Below are 22,348 nucleotides of genomic sequence, written 5' to 3'. Positions count from 1 at the left end.
AGTATGAAGGCTATGCTGAATAATCTTTCAAATCAATGGTCATCCTATCTCTCCTTCCTATTCCATTTTGCATTGGTTTCTTCAGTCTCTGCTGTTCTCTCAAGGTTATCACTGCCCCCTCAGCACCTTTGTCATGCCACTACACACACATATCTCCTCTCTCCATACACTCCCTTCTTTCCCCCATGGTGAAACTGCCATGAGGAACCAAACCCCAGCCCTTGACTGAGCCTGGCATTTCCTGGGTTCCTTTTCCAGTTGCCAACTCCCACCATGACACACACAGCTTCTTGTAGTACATGGTGTGAGGTACTGGTCTAAGCTTGATTTCTCTCTGGCTGCTTTCCAGTGTTTCCAGGAGTTTTGGTCACATACACAATGCTCACCCAAGTGGGTGATTTCCTTGGGTTTCCTAAACACTCTGCTGCCACATTCTCCTGCTTCTCTTTCTGAGGGAAGTAAACAGAACGTGGAGAAGAGCTAATGACATGCCTGGAATATTGTCAATGAAAACAAATTGGAATAACTCCAGAATGCTGAGCCCTGCAATGAATGGTCACTCCAGCAGAAGACTGAAGATGAAGCCTGACTCCCACCTTTTGATGGAGAGGTGATACACTCAAGATGCCAAATGAGACAGACATTTTCAGCTCTGGCCAACACTTTTGCTTTGTTTCCTTATACACAATCTGTTACAGAGGAGGTTGGCTTTGGGGCAATTCACAGCAAGGGAAAAGCAGGAGAAATGAAGGAAAGGGTGACAATGAAAAATTGGGAGGGGGGAGCAATTCTAGAAGGGGAAACAAGCAAGTAAAGGAGGTGATTTCATACTGTGGCAAAGTTACCCTATACCTAAATCCACCAAACTATACTCAGTAGAAGTTCAGAGATTCATGCACCTTCCTCTTTTCTGTTCTTCTTTGCATATTGAGATATTAATATTTGTGAATATTTTGATGTTCATAGTAAAAAAAAAAAAGAAATTAATAAGGTGTGAGGGTCAGGGTGGTTTGGGAGACACTCTGACCTAGGTATAGATATCCCTTATGGTCAGTGGTTAGGTTTGCAGAGCCTAACCTTTTCTTAATAAAGGTTTGCCCTGTGGCTCTTCTGTCATCCCCGGGCTTCCTCTTCCTCCCTGAGCTGAGAATCGTAAGTCACTCTCCCTTTTTCTTTCTCAGTGTCCTACAACCTAAAATAAGTCACAGGGGACATAGAGAGAGCGAAGGGAATATGGGCATCCAAAATGGGAATGCCACAGGAGCATGTCCTCAAAGAGACAGAGAATAAAAGGTACAAAGCTACAGTAAAGCCATAGAAATATCGCAGTCAGACGTCCACTACAAGACTGGAGCCCTGGGAGAAGAAAGAAAGAGACAAAGAAAGGGGGCCTCACTACATTCCCCCACCTCAAGAAGGAAGAGGGAAAAGGAAACCAGATGGGAGTTTAGCACTTCCTCTTATCAGTAGGAATCAAATGAGAATTGCTTTCCCCCTCAAAATTCAGAGAGAAATGAGGATCCCACTCATAAGGCAAGTCAGGTCTTGTAGACACTGAGTTGTGCTGAACTTTTCCCTTTACTGTAGCATTGTACCTTTTATTCTCTGTCTTTTTGAGGATATACTTCATTTTAACAACTCTCTTTAAAGGCATAAGCATAAGAGATACTCAAAACAATGATGTAAAATATCCACTGACAACAATAGCATTGAATTATAAAAGGAGAGCACAGGCAGTAAAAGTACAGGCAGGTCTTTGGGCTTCTCTGTTTGTTTCCCGGGCCATTTTGAGAGCCTCTCAACTCTTATGGGTAGGAAAGGATTGATTCACTCTCATTCCCCATGGGGACCATTACAAACTAACCTGGTATTCAAAGAGTAGAGTAGTATTGGAACCCTACCTTGGACATTTACTAGCTGTATGCCTTTGGGAAAATCAATTAATCTTTCAGAGCCTCAGTTTACTCATCCAGCAAATGGGGATAATAATGCTCCCTCTCCTTATTTCATATGGGATGTTGAGAGGAGTCCTTCAGTAATTTCAAACCCCCTAAGAATGGGAGTTCTGGATTAGAAATCAAGGATTTGGAGCTGGAAGGAACCTTAGGGGGCATGAAGTTCAACAAGGACTCATTTTCCTTCCCAATCCCTTTCAAATCACCCTAAGGATTTCTCCTGCCCAGCAACCCTGTGCTACAGGCAGAGCAGGGAGAATGGGGCACCACTCACCCACAACTACCCTCAGTTAACAAACAACAACAAGTGATAAACAGCCTTTCCTTTCTTTACTTTAGCTCTTTCCAGCTCTTAAAGCATGTTCTGCTGCCCGTCTTATCTCATGTCAGCCTCAGGACAGTCTTAAGGGATAAGCAAGAGGGAAAGCTTGAATGTATTGCCCAAGATCTCACAATTAATGCCTGGCAGAGGCCATGTGGCCTTGCGAAGGAGGATTGGATGCATTTCAGCAATTTAGAGGATAGAATGCTTTAGTGGATAGAATGCTGGGCCTCAAGTCAGGAAGACTTTTTCTAGGTTCAAACTTGGCCTCAGACACTTATTAGCCATGTTAATCTGGGCAAGGTGCTTAACTCTATTTGCCTCAGTTTCCTCATCTTCTCAAATGAGATGGAGAAAGAAATGGTAAACCACTCCAGTGTCTCTGCCAAGAAAACACCAAAGGTGGTCATAAAGAATCAAACATGACTGAACAACGGCAACACAGCTATCTACTCCAAAGGTGGTTGAAAAAAAATCCCCACTTTCATATCCTTTGTGGGTGGTCACCTTGCCACTGTTTAAAGACCTCCATGGGAAGGGGAACCCATCTCAGCTTCAAGCAATCCAGTCCAGTTTGGACAGCTATAATTGTTAAGAAGTTTTTCCTAATGTCAGGCCCAAATTTAGGTCCTTAAAAATCCCACCCCTTCCCCTTGGTCCTATCCTTGGCCCCAGAGGCAAAATCTCACCTCTTCCAAAGGACAGACCTGCCAATAGAGGAAAACACAAATCATGATTGGCTGGGCTCTTCTCTTCTCCCCCCTTGACCATCCCTCCTTCCTTCAAATCATCCTCTTGTGACTCTAGACACTTCACATTGTTGGTCGCCTTCCTCTAAACATTCTCCAACTTCCAAATGTTCTTATGCCGTGGCTATTGACCACAAGATTCCCTGTGTGGTCTCATCAGGTCTGAACACTAAGGACATTTCCTCTCCATTTCTGGAAGTTTGCATCTCAACACAGGAGAAGATGAGATTTTTGATATCCCCATTAACCTGCTGACTCAAAGTGACACGGCATTTCTCTGAACCCACACAGCTCTTACAGAACATTTGCTGTCCAATGATGCCACACCAATCTTATATGATCAGAAAAGAACTCTGTTTCCTGAACACCTCATCCCCAAAGAACATTAAAACTACAACAAAAAGATACAGTTTTCAAATATTTTATTCTGAAATCTTTGTGCTACAGATATTCATGAAATGCAGCAGGTGCCCCAAAGGACTTTAAGGAAGAGATGCCAGGCTGCTAATAGAGTTTCCCATGGGGAAAAGTTGTCTTCCAGAAGTACAAATAGCAAGAACAAATACCCAAAGGTGCCACCAAATAATTTACATAAATTAAATCTCACAGATAAGAATAATTTCTAATGGGGGAAAGGATCTCCAAAAGGCTGGAGCTTGGGGAGATTGCATCTGAATGTGGAATTCCTCAGCTTGCTCCATTTCCCTTTAAGAGTCATCCTCCAAGGCCCCTGAGCCCCTCAGTTCAGCTCCAGGTCTTCCACATAGCTTTGAACCCAGGCATCACTGGGGTTGGCACACATCTGCCGGCCTCTTTTGGTCAGGAACCTGGGGAGGGGGAGGAGGAGAAATGAGAGGTCACAGATAGAGAGATGTTTCTCTGTGTTCCCTCTATGTCCAGTATTGACCACTTCTTGTATATCTCTAGAGGGCCATGAAGAAAAATCCTCCCCTCTAGCAATATCTCTCAGGCCCTTCTGCATCATTCTGCTTCTCTCTAGAGACAGGGGAGAGATACTCCCCTGTCCAGTGGGGAGTATCTCAGAAAGCCTCACCTTAGGCTATAATCCCTATTGCTTCTATTTCTCCCTCCCCCTTGGGTGAGCATCTCTCACCATGTTCCTTGGAGAACCCAACCTTAACCAGGGACCACTTGTGGGACTTCTTTCCCTTGTAACCAGGATTTCCCCTGAGTGCCTTGATTCATCCATTTCACCAAGTTGTCAAATGGCCCCATTTCTCCTTGCCATTCTCTCTCTCTGGATCCCCTCAAGAGATTCAGTGGGTAGATACTCACACCACAGCTGGCTGGGAACACAGGCTGCTGGTCTCATAATAATCTGTCACAAATTTTCTGGGGAGCTGTTGGCTGACATAGGAGAAGCAGCAGGAGGTAGGAGGGTCAGAGCCCACTGCAAAGAAGGGGGAGGCATGAGATTAGTAAAGTCTTATGTTCATACCTTACATTCCTTATCTGCTGAATCCATGCCAGGGACAAACTCAGTATTAGGCACACTGGGGATGTGATCCCTCCTCTCTCCCTTACCCTGTTTCCCTTCAGTACCAGGTGTGATTCTCATTTGGCCTGGAGGAGGATCAGACCTGCTGTTCCCATCCCCGTAGGGATAATTTGTGGCAACCTGAAGTATGGGAGCTAGAAAGGATGTCAGAGATCTGCCCATCCAATTCCTGCCTTTTGCTGAGGAAGCCACTTGCTGGAGCTCACTTGGGCAATTAGTGGCAGAGCCAGAATGAGAGCTAAGCCAAGCGCAGGACTCAGTCTAATGCTCTTTCTACTCTCTTGCCCTGTCTCCATCTGACATTTAACCAGCATATACTGTCAAGGGCAGGTTAATGCCTTCAAGTCCAAAAGGTATAGACATCCTCCCTGCTCCTGCTCCTGTCCCTCTCCACCCTCACAGATCCCTCTGATCAGACTAGACTCATCTCCTGTCGAGGTTCTAATCAACCTATGAGCAGAGCCTGGACATAGCCACAGAGAGCAGCAGACAGCTCACTTACTTGGTGCAGAGGATGCCAGAGAGCTGAAGGCCATGACCATGAGGATGGAGAGGGCAGCCACAGAGACCTTCATGATCCTGAGAAGAGAGAAGGCTTGGAGCAGCAGAGCACAGGCTAAGACACTCTGGAGATCTGCGCCTCTGTCTCATGAGTGGACCCCTTTTTATAAGGGTTTCTGGGAGTATCTGGAGAGATGGAAAAAACATAAAAAGAGTGGAAATTCCAGGGTGGAGCTTATGTCAGGGTGGGAAGTGGAAATGAAAAGTGAGCCCAAGAAATGTAAGGCTGCTGTCAAGGAGTAAGCTTCTCCTCCCCAGTGCAGTTTCATCATGGGCTAAAAGGGAAGAATAGAGAGGGAAAAAAATGTGTGTGGTGAGGTAGCAAGGGTGCTAAGGGGGAAGTGGTGAACTTGACATAGAAGCAGAGATGGATGAAACATGTGTAAAACTAAATTGGTAGGAGAACTATGTTTACATTCTTGACCATATGAAGGAATACTCAAAACACCTTCATAGTGCTTTGATTCCCTCACTGCCTAGACCTCGGCATTACAGATTTAGAGCTAGAAGGGCCCTTAGTGCTCTAACCCAACACTCTCAGATTCTGAATAAAGAAACTGTGGCTCAGAGACAAGTGACTTCTTCAAGGTCACACTGGTAGTCAGAAGCAGATCTCGGACATTCTTCCAGTCCTGTTAACTTCACATCTTTACACTTACGGAGAATGGTCTGTATGAAGGAAATCTCTATGGTCCTTCCAAGGTGGTTATGAACATTTTTTGTACAAATGATGATTGTGAAATGAGGAACCCTGGTCTTTGTCCATCCCTACACCTTTCTTTTTTCCTTTTTCTTTTTTCTTTTTTCTTGGTGAGGTAATCAGGGTCACACAGCTAGTGTCAAGTGTCTGAGGCTGGGTTTGAACTCAGGTCCTCCTGACTCCAGGGCTGGTGCTCTATCTACTGAGCCACCTCGATGCCCCATCTTCTTTCTTACTTTATCTTTGTTATTTTAACAGCTTACATTTGAATAATACTTAAAAGATACAAAAAATAGTGACATTGATTATTTCATATCATCTTCACAACAACTGCAGGAAGTAGGCAGGTTTGGTATTATTATCTCTAATCTATTTGTGAGACTCGACATAGAGTGGATAGAGTAGGAAGAGCTGGATTCAATTCACATCTCTGGAATTTTTTAGCTTGTGTGATCTTTAACCTGCCAGTGCCCTCAGCCAACACTCTAATCAGATCATTTCTAGAACAGTTGCTATATAATTGTCAGTTTTTATTAAATGGCTTGTCCAAATTTTAATAGCCAGGAAGTGACAGATTCAGGTTTCAACCTTAAGCCTTCAGACATCAGGCAGGGTTTGACAAAATTCTAGGGCAGACTCCCATGGGAGACGAGGCAACCTGAGACTCTCTGAGGAGGAGTGTAGGTATGAAACAATAACTAGAATTATGGGACACTTTTTCAAACATAACCATCACATCCTTTTTTATCCAATGGAAGTGAAATTCACATTAAAGAAGGCAAAACAAGATGTAGGGGAGAAATAGAGATGTGTGTGAATACAATCTTACTATTTAAGGGGTCCAGAAGTAGTGGAGCAGGACAGCCATCTTCTTTGATTTCCCTGCAATTTGTTTGAGAAATCACTTTCCTATTAAGGTTTAGAGTCAGCAGACCTGGGACCAGAAGAAGGATCTGCCTCTGACTCTTGGTACAACTTTGGACAAGTCACTTCTCTCTGGGCCAATTTTCCTTAGTTGCAAAATGATGGTGTTGAACTAGATAACTAAGGGCCATCCTATCTTCAAATCTGTACTCCTAAGATCTAGACAATTATCATATCAAAGCTGCATGAAGGTCATGTTAAATCCTCCTTCAAATCAGTGATCAATATAACTCTTTTTCCTATTTGGTTTTACCTTTGTTTTATCTATCTCTACTACTATCTCAAATTCACCACATCCCTCTCAGCACCTTTGTCACCCCATTACACACACATTTCTCCTCTCTCCGTCCATCCTCCTCTTTTCTTCATAATTAATTTTACTGGGAAATGGAATGGAGCCCTTAAGACCAGCCTCACATTTCCTGTGTTCATTTTTCAGTTTCCAACTCCTGCCATGATACATGGAGCTTCTTGTGGCATATGGTATGAGATGTTGGTCTAAGCTTGATTTCTGGCCAGTTGCTTTCCAGTTTTCCCAGTAGATTTGGTCACATACAGAATGCTGACCCAAGAGGGTGATTTCCTTGGGTTTGCCAAACACCCTGCTATTATGTTCATATGCTTCAATTGCAGAATGAATTCAGTAGAACCAAGAAAAAAAATCTGATGCAATGACTGATGTATTGTAGAAGAAAACAAGTTTCAATGATGAGAATGCTGATCACTGCAATGACAAATCATTCTATCAGAAAACTGAAGACGAAAAATGTTTCCTTTCTTTTGGCACAGCAGTGATAGACTAGAGGTGGCAAATTTTTAGCTATGGGGAATTTTTTTTTCTTCATTATATACAATTTTTTATGTAAGAGGATTTCTTTGGGGCAACTGATAGAAGCTGGTGAGTATTGATAGTATTGCAAAAGAAAAAGAAAGGAAAGGAAAGGAAAGGAAAGGAAAGGAAAGGAAAGGAAAGGAAAGGAAAGGAAAGGAAAGGAAAGGAAAGGAAAGGAAAGGAAAGGAAAGGAAAGGAAAGAAAGGAAAGGAAAGGAAAGGAAAGGAAAGGAAAGGAAAAAAGGAAAGGAAAGGAAAGGAAAGGAAAGGAAAGGAAAGGAAAGGAAAGGAAAGGAAAGGAAAGGAAAGGGAAAAGGGAAAAAAAGGAAAGAAAGGAAAAGGAAAGGAAAGGAAAAAAAAAGGAAAAAAAAAAAAAAAAAAAAAGGAAAGGAAAAAGGAAAGGAAAAGGAAAGGAAAAAGGAAAGGAAAAAGGAAAGGAAGGGAAAGGAAGGGAAAGGGCATCAAGGAAAATTGAGGGGGGAAAAGAACACAAAAGAACAGAAGAAATTCTAGAAGTGAACACAAAAAGCAAGGGAATTTACTTGCCATTGTGACAAATTTAATATATGCCTTTAAAAGAAAAACTATTTTCAGTAAAAGTTCACAGATGCATATAGTCTCCTCTTTTCTGTTCTTCTTTTTATATTGAAATGTTTTTATTTGATGATATTTTACTGTTCATAATAAAAAAAAAAGTGTAATATGTGAGGGTCAGGTCAATTTTTTGTACAAAAGAAATTGGAAGAGATCCTATGACTTAAGTTGGGGAATCACTTCTTCATGGCCAGTGGTTGGGTTTACCGAAGACAACCTTATCTTAATATTCGCTTGACTGTGTCTCTTCTCTGTGGCTTGGGCTTCCTCTCCTTCCCTGTTCTAAGAGTTATACATCTTTCTCTCTCACTCATCCTCAGTGTCCTGATGCCTCAGATGAGACAGACATAGGACATAGATCCAGGGAATCTGAGGACATCCTCAAAGAGACAGAGAATTAAAGGTTCAGTGCTACCGTAAACCTACAAAAACATCTTAGTCAAACCTCCACTGGAAGGAACAGTGGTGTTATCTGAGCCCTGGGAGAAGAAGGAAAAAAGAAGGAAAAGAGGTCTGTTACATTCTCTTGACCTGAAAATGAAGAGGGAGGAGGAAACCAGACAGGTCTAGGATTCTCCCTTAGCAGTAAGAAGCAAAAAAGGACTTCTCCTGTCTCCCTTGAGTTTCCATTAGAAAGGCGGATCCCACTCACAGAGCTAGTCAGCCCAGATTTTGTGGACTTCTTGACCTTTTCCCCTCCAGCAGAGGTAGTGTGGGGGCTGAACTTGCAGTCACCGAGGCTGAAATTTAAATCCTACCTTTCATACTTACTAGCAATCTGGGTATCCCTGGACAAGGTATGCAATCATCCTCATCCTTCAGATACTTTCACTTTCCTTCCCTAATCCTTTAAATTCTCTGATCTCCTTCCTCAATCCTATTTCCATATTACCCGCTGTCTGTTGAATTTCTTCACCTGGAGGTCTAGTTAACACTCAAACCCAACCTACTTCAAGCAGAACTCATTTTCTTCCTTTTAAACTCACCTTCCTTTTCAATTTCCTCTTTCCTTTAGAGTGCCATCATCCTGTCAGGTTAGCAGGTTTGAAACTTCAGAATTACCCTCAACTTTTCACTCACTATACCCAGTCAGTTTCTAAAACTTTTTCTTTTTCTTTTCACAACACCTCCTGTGCTATCCCTTCCTCTCAGATTAAAGGGCCACCACTCTGGGCAAGGCTTTCATCATCTCTCACCTGAACTCTTAGAATATCTTTCTGGTCAGCCCCTTGTCCTCTCCAGGCTCTCATCTCCTCAATACAACCTCCACAGAGCTGTGAAAATGACATTCCTCAAGCTTATGTCTGACCACGTCACCCATCCCCTCCAGAAGCTTCGGTGTTTCTTCTACCATTCAATATTTCTCTTCTGGGCCTTTGAAAAGGCTGTCCCTCATACCTAGAAGGCTCTTTCTCCTTCCCTCCTCTTCTTACAATTCTCACTATCTTCAAGGCTCTGCTCAAATGCTACCTTTTACAAGAAGACAATCCTGATCCCCTCAGTAGCCAGGGTTTCTCCCTACCCCTGTAATTACTGTGAATTGATTTTGTAAATAGATTTTCACATTTGCTTCTCTGGCTCTGTGTAGTTTCTTTCCATTGGACTGTATTCAATTAGACTACAAAGTCCTTCTGGGTAAGGATTGTTTTATTTTTGTCTCTGCGATCTCACCACCTAGCACAGTGCTTAGCATACAGTAGTCACTTAATAAAAGCTTGTGGAATTCCAATGAATGTTGTAGATGGCATTGTTGTCCTAGCTATATTCATTGACCTCAGTGCTTCCTCTAGTGGTTTCTCTAATTTTAAACTTGTTGAAGAAACTGTACACACACATTTATCAGCCTTGGCCCCTTAGAAGAGTTGAGAAAATACACCAACACTCTCTATTTGTGGAGATGGGGGACTTGGTGTGTGAAACATCACACAAATTGCCAGACACAGTAGGTGTATTGGTGAGTTTTGCTGAATGTTTTTCGCCTTCTTTTTAATATCTTTATTGCAAGGGATAGCTCACTGAATAATAAAGATTCAGAAATGAATGTTATGTAAAAATGTGTTAACAAAAATAAGACGAAATTGTAAGAGGAGAGCAAGCCAAGTGCAGACACATCTTTCGAACTTCTCCATTTTTTCTGTCACAGTCAAGAGCCCCCCATGCTCTTAGAGATATAAAGAGATTCTGTCTCATACACTGTTGTGACCATTCCAGCCCAGCCTGGTGGAGTAGACAGCATGGAAGTACTGAAATTGTAGAATAGCTTAGAAATTGAAATCACAGAGCCGTGTACCCTGCCTTGGATGTATGCTCATAGGAAAACCAATTAATATCTCAGAGCCTCAATTTCCTTATCCATCAAATGGGGATAATAATATTCCCTCTCCCTATTTCACATGGGTTCTTGAGAGAAAAGTCAGTCCTTTGGTGACTTCAAAACCCCCTAAGAATGGGAGTTCTGAGGACCAAGGATTTGGAGCTGGAAGGAACCTCAGAGGGCATGAAGTCCAAAATGGACTCATTTCCTTCCCAATCCCTTTCAAATGTCCCTTGGTATTTCATCTCCCCAGCAACCTTGTGCTGCAGGCAGAGCAGGGGGAATGGGGACACTGCTCTCCCACAACCACCGCTAACTAATAGAAAACAAAGAAGATTAATAAACAGCCTTTGCCTCAGTAAGGCCCTTGATAGTTTAAAAAACATCTTCTTCTTCTTCCCCTGTTATCTCATGTCAGCTTCAGGGCAGCCTTAAGGGATAGCCAGGATGGGAAGTTTTGATATATTGCCCAAGATCACACAGCTAATGCCTGGCACAGTCCAAGTGAGAATGCCAAGGAGGAGTGGATGTATTTCATGAACTTATACATACATTAGCTCATGGTCCTCAGCACAACCCTGTGAGGTGACATGTTAATGGATAATATCATGCCCATATGACAAATTAGGAAACTGAAACACAAAGAGGTGACAGAGCTTTGTCCAAGACTTCCTATTAATTCACTATCCCTTGGTTTCCTGTCCTCTAGGGTAGAGAGTGTTATCTCCACTTAGAGTTGGGAAAAATTAATGCATGATTAATGTATCCAAGAATATTTAGCTAGAGCTTCTGACAATATCTCAGAGGAAACCAAAATGACAATAGGAAAGAGGAGGTAGAGAGAGGTGAAGAGAGTCACGTGTGACAAGTTGGGTCTACCAGTGGAAAAAGCAGGGCATAGGGACCAAGAAACAGGAATGACCCTAATGTCTTTTGGGAGGAACAGAAAAGAGGCGCATGTCACTGGATGATAGACTAAGTGGAAAGCAGTAAAGTGACAGAAAACCAAGCAGGTTAGAAAGAAACAAGATGTGAAGGGCTTGAAAAGTCAAAAAGAGAATTTTATATTTGACACTAGGGATGATAGGGAGCCACTGGAATTTACTGAGTAGGGGGTGACATGGTCAAACCAATTCTTTCGGAAGATCACTTTGACAGCTGAGTGAAGGATGGAATGGAATAGGGAGAAATGTGAGGAAAGGAGATCATCCAACAGGATAATACTAATTTAATTAGGATATGGTTGAGATGGATTTTCTTAATCTATAGTTGAACTTTACGAAAACATAAGCACACTGAAAATTGTGAGTTAACATGTTTTTTAAAATTCTCCAGCTAGGAAGTGTTTGAGCAAATCCTGTGATTTGACATCTAGATTGGCCAATTTGCCATAGGTTTCTCAATTTTGAAAACATGATATTTAGATTATCGGTAAATACACTACATTGTTTTAAAGGCTCAGAGTGGGTATGTGATTCACCTACAGACATGCAAGTAGTGAAGCCAGGATTTGAACTTGGGTACTCTGACTCCAAATTAAGCATTTTCTTTCTTGCCACACTTTTTGAAATAATACCCAATTTACTAAATGTTTCCTGGTTCTCCTTCTCTCTCCTCCACTTTCCCTAGTGGTTCCTTGGTACGACTCCTCTGAGATAACTTTTTTGGGCCTGACAATATCACAGAATCATAGAATTTGAGGTTTGGAAGGGACCAGTCATCTACTTCAAAAAGTGACTGAAAGCAATCCCCACTATCCCATCCTTTGTAGGTGGTCACCCAGCCTCTCTTTAAAGACCTCCAAGGGAGGGGAAACCCTCTAAAGCTTGAAGCAGTCCATTCCAGTTTGGACGGGCATAATTGTTTAGTTTTTCCTAATATCAGACCTAAATTCACCTCCTCCCAAATGCCATCCATTGCTCCTGGCTCTGTTTTTGGGACCCAAAGAGTGCAAATCTATGTTCTCCCAATATCTAAAGACAGAAATTATGTCTGGCCTAGGTCTTCTCCTCTCAACACTAAACATTTCGAGTTCCTTCAACTCATCCTCTTATAACTAAGCACCTTTAGTCTTTGGATGCTTCCTTTTGTCGTTCTCCAACTTCTCAGTGTTCTTCATAAATTATAGTTCCCAAAACTGACCCAAATAGTCTGAGTGTGGTCTGCCCACGCCATATGGCAGTGAAAATATTACCTCTCTGTTTCTGGAAGCTAGTTTTTTCAACACAGAAGATCTTATTTTTAGCTTCCCCATCACCCTGCTGACTCAAAGTGCAATGGCCATCCACTGAATTCTTAGAGCTTCTACAGAAATATTGTCACCTAATGATGCCACACCCATCTTCTATAAAAATAACATAACCCTTCTCTCACTCTCTTTTCCCTTGAGAAAATAGAAGCCACAGTGAAAAGATGTGGTTTTTAAATTTTTATTCTGAAGACTTTGTTCAACAGATGTTCATGGAGTCCAGCAGGTAGCCTCAGCACTCAAAAGAGCGGAACTTCAGCTGCTACTGGTGGTCCCCATGGGGGACAGGTGCCCTCCAGAAGTACAAATGGTACTAATGAATACCCAAAGTTACCACCAAATAATTTACATAATAAGTTAAATCTCACTGGCAAAGAAGAATGATAATGGGAAAGTCGATCTCAGGAAGGCTTTGGTCCTAGGAGATCTCATCCAACTGCAGAATTCTTTGGTTTGGATCACTCTTCTTTAGGATGCATTGTCTAAAGCCCCTGAGCCCCTCAGTTCAGCTCCAGGTCATCGATGTAAGCCTGAACCCAGTCATCTCTGGGGTTGGCACATGCCTGACGGCCCCTTTTGGTCAGGAACCTAGGAAGTGAGAGAAGGGGAGACGAGAAACCAATGAGATTTTCACCTGGATATGAAGAGTAGTTCTCCATGTTCCCTCCATGCACAATGCTGACAACTGTCTGCAGATCTCTGGAAAGGTTAAAGGGACAATCCTCACCTTTTGCGCCATTCCCCTGGTCCTTTTGAGTCAATCATTTTCTTTCTAGTGATTTCCCCACTAAGGAGTCCCTTTGGAAGCTAGTTTCAAGCTCCTGTTGCATCAGATGAATACTGTCCCTCAGGTGAGAATAGTCCTTGCCCTGCTTCCTGGGGAGCAAACCTTGGTCTGGGACCAAGTGAACTACAGTACTCCTTTGTAGCCAGGTTTCATCTCTGTTGCCTGATCTATCCACTTGATCAAGGGGCCAAATGACCCCATTTCCTTTTTCCATCCTTTCTCCTTATATTCCCTAGAGACAGTAAGTAGGTGGATACTCACACGACAGCTGGCTGGGAGCACAAGCTGCTGGTCTCATAATAGTCTGTCACAAATTTTCTGGGGATCTGTTGGCTGACATAGGAGAAGCAGCAGGAGGTAGGAGGGTCAGAGCCAACTGTAGAGAAAAGGGGAGCATAGAATTTGGGTCATATGCTCATACTATACATTCCTTAGCTGCTAACTATGTCCCACAAAAAATATTTTCCATCAGGCATAGTGTGGATGGCATCTCTATTATCTCCCTTACCCTGGCTCTTTCTATGCTAGGTGTGATTCTCATTGTGTGTAGAGGAGAATCAGACCTTCTGTTCCCAATCCATAAAGGATCCATGGAGAAAACATGAAAAGTTGAAGCCGCAGGGGATGTCAGAGATTAGCCCATCCAAATTCTGCTTTTATTGAGAAAACCACTTGCCACGAGGATATTTAGTAATCAAGCCAGAACTAGAACCTTGTTGGACTAGAACTCAGTCTAGTGCCCTTCTACTCTTGTGTTCTGCCTTGAACTTATATGTTAACCAGCATAAATTGTCAAGAGCATATTAATGCTTTCAAGTTCAATCTACTTGCTTCTATCCCTTCCTTCCCGTCCCCCCATACAAGCACTTACCATATTCTCATGATCTAACTGTCCTTACGCTCCATCAGCGTCCTATCCAGCTTATGACCACAGTCTGGACACAGCCACAGAGGGAAAGAGAAAGCTCACTTACTTGGTGCAGAGGATGCCAGAGAGCTGAAGGCCATGACCATGAGGACGGAGAGGGCAGCTACAGAGACCTTCATGATCCCAATAGAAGAGAAGGCTTGGAGGAGCAGAGCACAAGCTAAGAGACTCTGGAAGTCTGTGTCTCTGTCTCATGCTTGAATCCTCTCTTTATATGGGCTTCTAGAAGCAACTGGAGGAACAGAAAAGGAATGGAAATTCTAGGGTAGATTTGATGTCATGGTGAGAGTTGGGAACTGAAAAGTCAACCCAGGAAATGTAAGGCTGGTGTCGAGGACTGAGTTGCAGTACAGTTTCATCATGGGAGAAATGGAGGGGAGGGGAGAGGAGGATACAGAGAGGGGAAATATATGTGGCAGGGTGACAAGGGTGGTAAGGGGGAAGTGGTGAACTTGAAATAGCAGCAGAGACAGACGAAACACATGCAAAACGAAATAGGAAAGAGAGTAATGTTGATGACTGATGTGAAAGGGTATTTAAAGTAACAATCCTACTGCTTAGATATCATAACTGCCTATATCTTAGGATTGTAGGTTTAGAAGTGGACAGGCACTTAGGGATCATCTAACCCAGCCCCCTCCCATCACAAATAAGGAAACTGTGCCATAGAAGTTAAATCACTCTTTCAAGGTCTCACAGGTAGCAAGAGGCAGATATTGGATCTAGTCCTAGGTCTGCTGACCCCCCATCTTTTCACTTACATCTCAAGGATGCTAGGCCATACAGAGGAACCTCTGGTCTTTGCGTGACTTCCATGGAAGTGGTTGGTGCAAATAGTGCCAAAGGGAAGAAACAGAGAATGATGATTCCTGGTGTTGGTCTCATTTCTGTGTCTGCCTTCTTATCCAATGAAATTAACAGTATACAGTACTTTGAGGTTCCAGATGGCCTTGAGATCTATGATTAATAATAATAATAAACGACATTTATGTTAAAGTTTGCAAAGCTCTTAAAAATATTGTTGCATTTGAGCCTCACAACAAACCTGTGATGTGCATAATGCAGATCTACCCCCTTTACAAGTTAAACTTCTTGAGGATAGAGTCTGTTAGGTGTCTTCAGATGACATCTATGACATCCTTTGAGACTCATCATATCTTTAAGGTTGATAGGATTGGTATTGTTGTGTCTATTTCATTCATTAAAAAACAGATTTGTGGTGAGAAGACTTGTGTTCTAGGCCATCTCTGAAAATTGCCTTCTATGTGACCCTTAACCTCACACTATTCCCAGGATCTGCTTTGGTGGGAGTTTCCTTAGTTAATGAAATCACAGATTGGGAACAGAACCAAAAAAAAAAAAACATGACGGGCATTATGCTAGTCTTTGGTGATAGGAAGGAAAACACACATACAGACCCTCTCCTCGAGGAGTTTACCTTTTAATGGAGATAGATCTATATTATACACATCACAGGGTGGTTTGGAGGCTTGAATGCAAACTTTAGCATAAATGCCATTTATTCTTATTAGTATCACTAATAATATCATTTGTTAAATAGAAATACTATTTATTATTATTATTAAGTGATTTGTCCAGGTTTAAACCTCGTAGGTGGCAAAAGCAAGACTCAACATCAGGTCTTCTGATCTTAAGTCAGAGTTTCCCAATTATAGGGAACTTCCCTCCCCTAATATGAGGGCATGAGACCCTTTGGGAGAAGTACAGGTGTAAAGCAGTGACTAGAACACTGGGATATTTTCAAGTCCAGCTTCCTCATCTATTGATGAAAAAAGTTCATATTTGTCAACAGAAACAAGATGTAGAGAAGACAGAGATGCTGACTCAACCAAGGTGCAGTTGGAGAAATTCAGAACTAGTCGGATGGCCTGACTCAAAGAGTCTTTAATGGTTAAGAATAAACAAGGCAGGAAGTTGCCAGGACAGTGCCTTGGGGATATATGCTTAGCTTTGTACTATTTAATGCTGTTATCAATGGCCTGGATAAATGCATAAATGGCATTTATCTCATTTGCAAATAACACCAAGCTAAGAAGGATAGCTAAATGTTCAGTGACAGAGTCAGGATTCAAGATCTCAAAATGATACCTCTGGTCAGAATCTAAGAAGATGAAATTCAAAAAGGCTAATTTAAGTCACACATTTGAGTTCAAAAAGCAATTTCATATGTATAGGAGAGGTTAGACAACAATTCTTCTGAAAAGATTAAGGTTTTAGTGCCAGTTCAATGCAAGCCTACTTTGAGATATGGCAACCAAATGAAAACTAAGAGGATTTTTGTGCTGAATTAAGAAGGGCATAGCTTCACTTCTAGGGCTATATCCCAAAGAGATCAAACAAATGGGAAAAGGACCCACATGTACAAAAATATTCATAGCAGCTCTTTTTGTGGTGGCAAAGAATTGGAAATTGAGAGGATGCCCATCAATTGGGGAATGGCTGAGCAAGTTGTGGTATATGAATGTAATGAAATACTATTGTGCTATAAAAAATGATGAACAGGCTGACTTCAGAAAAACCTGGAAAGACTTGTGTGGTCTGATGCTGAGTGAAGTGAGCAGAACCAAGAGGACTTTGTACACAATAACAGCCATGTTATGCAATGACTAAGATTGTTAAACTGAACCCTTCTCAGCATTACGAGGATCTAAGACATCTCCAGAGGCCTCAGGATGGAAAATACTGTTCACATCCAAAGAAAGAACTATGGAAGTTGGATCACTCTCACTTATTTTTACCTCCTGTTGAGTTTTGTTTCATTTTTCTGATGGTTCCTCCTATTGGTTTTAATTTTTACTTACAACTTCACTAATGTGAAAATATGTTTAATGGGTATGTAAATGTAAAGCCTATATCAGATTGGGCACTGTCTTGGGGAGGGTGGGGGGGAGGAAGGGGGAGAAAAATTTTCAACTCAAAAGCATATGGAAGTGATTGTTGATAAATCAAAATAAATTAATTTTAAAAATATTGAAAAAAAAGAAGGGCATAGCTTCCAAAATTAATATTTTATTAATATTAATTAATAGTTTGTCTATACTCTGCCCTCATCAGATCTCATCTGGAGTATTCTGTTCAGATCTGGGCACCACAGTTTATGGATGTTGTAAACCTGCAAAGTATTCAGAAGAAGTCAACCAAGATGGTCAAGGATGGTCTTGACTCCATGTCATATGAGGATAGGTTTCCTCTAATCAACCCAGCACTTTTGTCATTCTATCCTGTTGTTCTTCAAAAAATCTTCCCCAAAACAATGAGATCATCAAGGTATGCCAGCACTTCTGGGCAGTTCATATCTCCAGCTATTTTATCCATTAGTCTTTGGAAAAAGGCAGATGCCCACCAGATGCTTTGGAGAACAGGCTCAACCTGGTAAAAAATCTAGCTGGAGGGGTGAAAGGAGTCTTCTCCTTGTCTTCCTCCGTCATAGAAGTCTGCTAGCAGCCACTACCTAAACAACACTAAAAAACCACTGGCTACCTAACAGAATCCAAAGCATCTTGGCATAGTGCATTGGTCCACTTTGAATATTTTTCAATGCCAGTGGGCTCCTAGGCTCTATGATGATGCTATTGACATATATGACAAATGACAATTTTCAACATTCATTTTTTATAAGATTTTGAGTCCCAAATTTTTTCACCCTGCTTCCTTCCCATCCTCCCTTTCCAAGACGGCAAGCAATTTGATATAGATTATACTTGTGCAATTATGTAAACATATTTCCACATTAGTCATGTTGTGAAAGAAGCTGAGTAAAAGAAAACAGAAACCACATGATCATCTCAATAGATGCAGAAAAAGCTTTTGGCAAAATACAACACCCATTCTATTAAAAAGACTAGAGGGCATAGGTATAAATGGAGTCTTCATTAAAATAATAAATAGCATCTATCTAAAACCTTCAGCAAGCATGATATGTAACGGGAACAAATTAGAAGCATTTCTAATAAGTTCAGGGGTGAAACAAAGATGTCCATTATCACCACTGTTATTCAATATCGTACTGGAAACATTAGATTTAGCAATAAGAGAAGAAAAAGAAATTGAAGTTATTAGAATAGGCAAAGAAGAAACAAAGCTATCACTCTTTGCAGATGACATGATGATATACTTAGAGAATCTTAGAGAATCAAGCAAAAAACTACTCGAAATAATAAACAACTTTAGCAAAGTTGCAGGCTATAAAATAAATGCACATAAATCATCAGCATTTCTATATATTACCAACAAAGTCCAACAGCAAGAGATAGAAAGAGAAATTCCACTTAAACCTACTGTAGACATTATAAAATATTTAGGAGTCTACCTCCTGAAACAGACCCAAGAACTCTATGAACACAATTACAAAACATTTTTCACACAAATAAAGTCAGATCTAAATACTTGGAAAAACATCAGTTGCTCATGGGTAGGCCGAGCTAATATAATAAAAATGACAATTCTACCCAATCTAATTTACTTATTCAGTGCCATACCAATCAAACTACCAAAAATTATTTTATAGAGTTAGAAAAAATAATAACAAGATTCATTTGGAAGACTAAAAGGTCTAGAATATCAAGGGAACTAATGAAAAGAAATGCAGGGGAAGGTGGCCTAGCAATTCCAGATTTTAAATTTATAAAGCAGCAATCATCAAAACTGCTTGGTACTGGCTAAGAAATAGAGTGGTGGTTTGGTGGAATGGGTTTAATATGCAAGACACAGTAGTCAATGACTGTAGTAATCTATTATTTGATAAACCCAAAGACCCCAGCTTCTGGGATAAGAACCCACTCTCTGAAAAAAACTGCTGGGAAAACTGGAAAAGAGTGTGGCAGAAACTAGGCATAGACCCAAATCTCACACCATATACCTAATTTAGATATAAAGGCTAATACTATAAGCAAACTGGGAGAGCAAGGAATAGTTTAGCTATCAGATCTATGGAGAACAGAAGAATTCATCACCAAACAGGAGATAGAGAACGCTACAAAAAGCAAAATGGATAATTTTGATTACATTAAATTGAAAAGCTTTTGCACAAACAAAGCCAATGCAACTAAGATTAGAAGGAAGGTAGAAAATTAGGTGAGGTTTGTATATCAGGCAGATGTGGTCTCCATCTCCTTGTCCCATTCCTCTTCCACTTAGAATGGTTTTATCTATGTTCTCTACTCCCAACCCTGCCATCACAAGGTTGCTTTAAGGGTCCTCTCTTTAGGCTCTGGACCTCTATTATGGCTGCCTTGCATATGTAGCCCATATGTCTGAGGATGCTTCTGATCTCTTTGCAGACGGAGCTTCCCAGTGGGAACCTTCATAGCCACTGTACATTTTTTCCACTAACATGCCACTCTAATGCAGACCCTAATCACTTCACACCTGGACTATTTCAAAAGACTATTCAAAGGTTTCCTTCTACCTTAGGTCTCTCCACTCTACTCCATTTTCTACCTAACTGCCAAAGTGATCTCCCCCATTAGACTGTCAGCACCCTGAGGGCAGGGAGTGTTTTTGCCTTTCTTTGTGCCCACAAGATGTAGCATTGTGCCTGGCACATAGTAAATGCTTAATAAATGCTTGATGACTTAATTTGATTTGATTGATTCTAATAACTCTTCCAAATCTGAAGGGTTCTGTAGAAGTACCTGTCTGCCAACTGCATCTCAAGCCTGGTCATGTTTTCTTCTTCAGGCCTTATTTGCCCTCTCTCTAACATCTTCAGGAATATGGAGTTCTTTTAAATGACAAAAATAAAGGGATCTCCCCTCATTTTCACTCCCACTCCCCTTGCTGAAATGTTGGTTCAGTGAATGGAGCAAATGCTTGGTCTGCTTTTTCATCACCTCACAAATACTTCTCAAATCCACCCTGTGATTTCAAGCTTGGCAGGTACCTCAGGCCACCTATAAGCCCTTTCCCATTAGCCCTCTGTTAGTGTGTCCTTCTTTTCTAGGTGAGATGCCAGGGCATCTATCTAGGTGGCATAATGGACGGAGCACTAGACTTAGACTCAAGAAGCTTGAGTTCACATTTTCCTTCAGACTCTTACTAGCTATGTGATCCTGGACAATTTATTTAACCTCTCAGCCTCAGGTTCCTTATTTATAAAATGGGGATAATAATAGCACCTAATTTATAGAGTTATTGTTCACGAAACGAAATAATATATATAAAGTGCTTGGTCAGCTTTAAAGTATAATATTAAGGATAGCTATAATTAATTATATACAGATAATCTGACTTTCCCAATGGTTGATCCCAGGGTCCTTTTCAAAGAAGATTCATAAGTTTGGCCAGTGGCATTCCTCTGCTATGCTATCCCTGACCCTGGTCTTGCCCCCAGAAGTATTTCTCTGTCTGGTAGGTACAGTGGACAGCTTTGGCCCCATAGCAGAGATATCCCTTTTTCATATAAGATCTAGTTTTGCTGGTGTAGGAGAACCCAACTTCTATCCTCCTCAGAGATGAGCTATCCATTTCTGACATAAATATTTCCTTCAGCTTTTTGGCTACCAGGCCCCTCTTTGCTCTATTATCTTGAATTAACCCATTTTTCATCTAGAACAACTCCTTCTGCTCAAAAGATGTACACAGATCAGTTTCCAGGTACCATCTCCAACCCTCATTATATCTGGTATCTGTTGAAATTCTTTTTTTATTATTACGAAATAAAAAAAAATAACACTCAAGCACTTCTGCATACAATGAATAGAAATAGAGGATTGTGAAACTGCATTGAAATTCAGAAAACTACAAATCTCTATTACGTATTGTTTGGTTTTTTAAGGAGAAGGATGTTAAATTTAACACAGTAGTTTCAAAAATGCCCTATTTGTATATGTTCCTTTTGGGACCTTCTTCTATTTTCTTCAGTATATTTTTAAAAAGTACCAGGTCCACCCTTCTTTTTCCACTACTTCCCACTCCTTTTCATTACCCTGTCTTCACCCCTTCCCGCATAGAAAAGTCCTCCCTTATAACAAATAAATATAGTCAAGCAAAACCCACACTATGGATCTGACTCAAAATGTATGTTTTCTTCTGAACTTACAGTTTATCACTTCTCCACCAAGATTTGAGAAACATGATCATCCTCAGGCTTTTGCAGTCACCAAATAGTCATTGCATTAATCATAGTCTTATTCTTTTTTTCTTTTTTCTTTTTTTAGGCAATTGAGGTTAAGTGACTTGCCCAGGGTCACACAGCTAGTAAGTGTTACGTGTCTGAGGCCGGATTTGAACTCAGGTCCTCCTGACTCCAGGGCCCTTATTCTATCCACTGCACCAATAGTCTTATTCTTTAACAGTTGTTTTCCCTTACAATGTTTTGTCCATTATAATATTGTTCTGATTCTGCCCACTTTCTTCTGCATCTATTCACGTGTCTTCCCAGGTTTTTCTGAAGCTGTTTTTCATTTTTTTCTTACTGTTCAATAATATTCCATGACATTTGTGTATCAAAATTTGTTCAGCCATTTCCCAATTGATAGATAACCCCTTCATTTCTAGTTCTTTGCTCCAACAAATAAGACTACAATAAACATTTTGGTCAATATTGGTCCTTTCCCTCTTTTCTTTAATATCTTTGGGATATATGACTAGCAATGTATAGCTGGGACAAAGGGTATGCATAGTTTACTGACTATGGGAGTATAGTTTGAAATTGCTTTCCATAATTGTTGGATTAATTCACAGTTCCAACAACAGGGTATTAATTTGTCTTTCCTCCCATATCCCCTCACACAGTCATCCTTTACCCTTTTAGTTATCTTTATCAATCTGAGGTGGGACCTGGAAACTATGAGTTGCTTTAATTAGTATTTTTCTTATCATTAGTGATTGGACAATATTTTCCATATGGTTGTTGGTGACTTGCTTTTCTCCTTTTTGAGAACTGCCTGTTATAT

The 22,348-nt window shown here is 41.0% G+C and overlaps 2 protein-coding genes across 2 annotated transcripts; both read right to left on the bottom strand.

Moving 5' to 3' along the window:
- Positions 1 to 3,431: 3,431 nt before the first annotated feature.
- Positions 3,432 to 5,412, bottom strand: LOC110221238 (C-C motif chemokine 4-like). Its single transcript, XM_021005665.2, has 3 exons — positions 5,048 to 5,412; positions 4,323 to 4,437; positions 3,432 to 3,853 (listed from the first exon to the last, which is right to left on the bottom strand). Exons 1-3 carry the CDS (start codon positions 5,118 to 5,120, stop codon positions 3,766 to 3,768), a joined length of 276 nt encoding a protein of 91 aa, XP_020861324.1. The 5' UTR covers positions 5,121 to 5,412; the 3' UTR covers positions 3,432 to 3,765.
- A 7,470-nt stretch (positions 5,413 to 12,882) lies between these two features.
- Positions 12,883 to 14,845, bottom strand: LOC110217010 (C-C motif chemokine 4-like). Its single transcript, XM_020999132.2, has 3 exons — positions 14,479 to 14,845; positions 13,766 to 13,880; positions 12,883 to 13,305 (listed from the first exon to the last, which is right to left on the bottom strand). The coding sequence occupies exons 1-3, from the start codon at positions 14,549 to 14,551 to the stop codon at positions 13,218 to 13,220; spliced, it is 276 nt and encodes a 91-aa protein (XP_020854791.1). The 5' UTR covers positions 14,552 to 14,845; the 3' UTR covers positions 12,883 to 13,217.
- Positions 14,846 to 22,348: the final 7,503 nt, after the last annotated feature.

Source organism: Phascolarctos cinereus, unplaced genomic scaffold, assembly GCF_003287225.1.
Source record: "Phascolarctos cinereus isolate Bilbo 61053 unplaced genomic scaffold, phaCin_HiC Scaffold_5;HRSCAF=322, whole genome shotgun sequence".
NCBI lineage: Eukaryota > Metazoa > Chordata > Mammalia > Diprotodontia > Phascolarctidae > Phascolarctos > Phascolarctos cinereus.
This window is presented reverse-complemented; position numbering and strand designations above follow the sequence as displayed.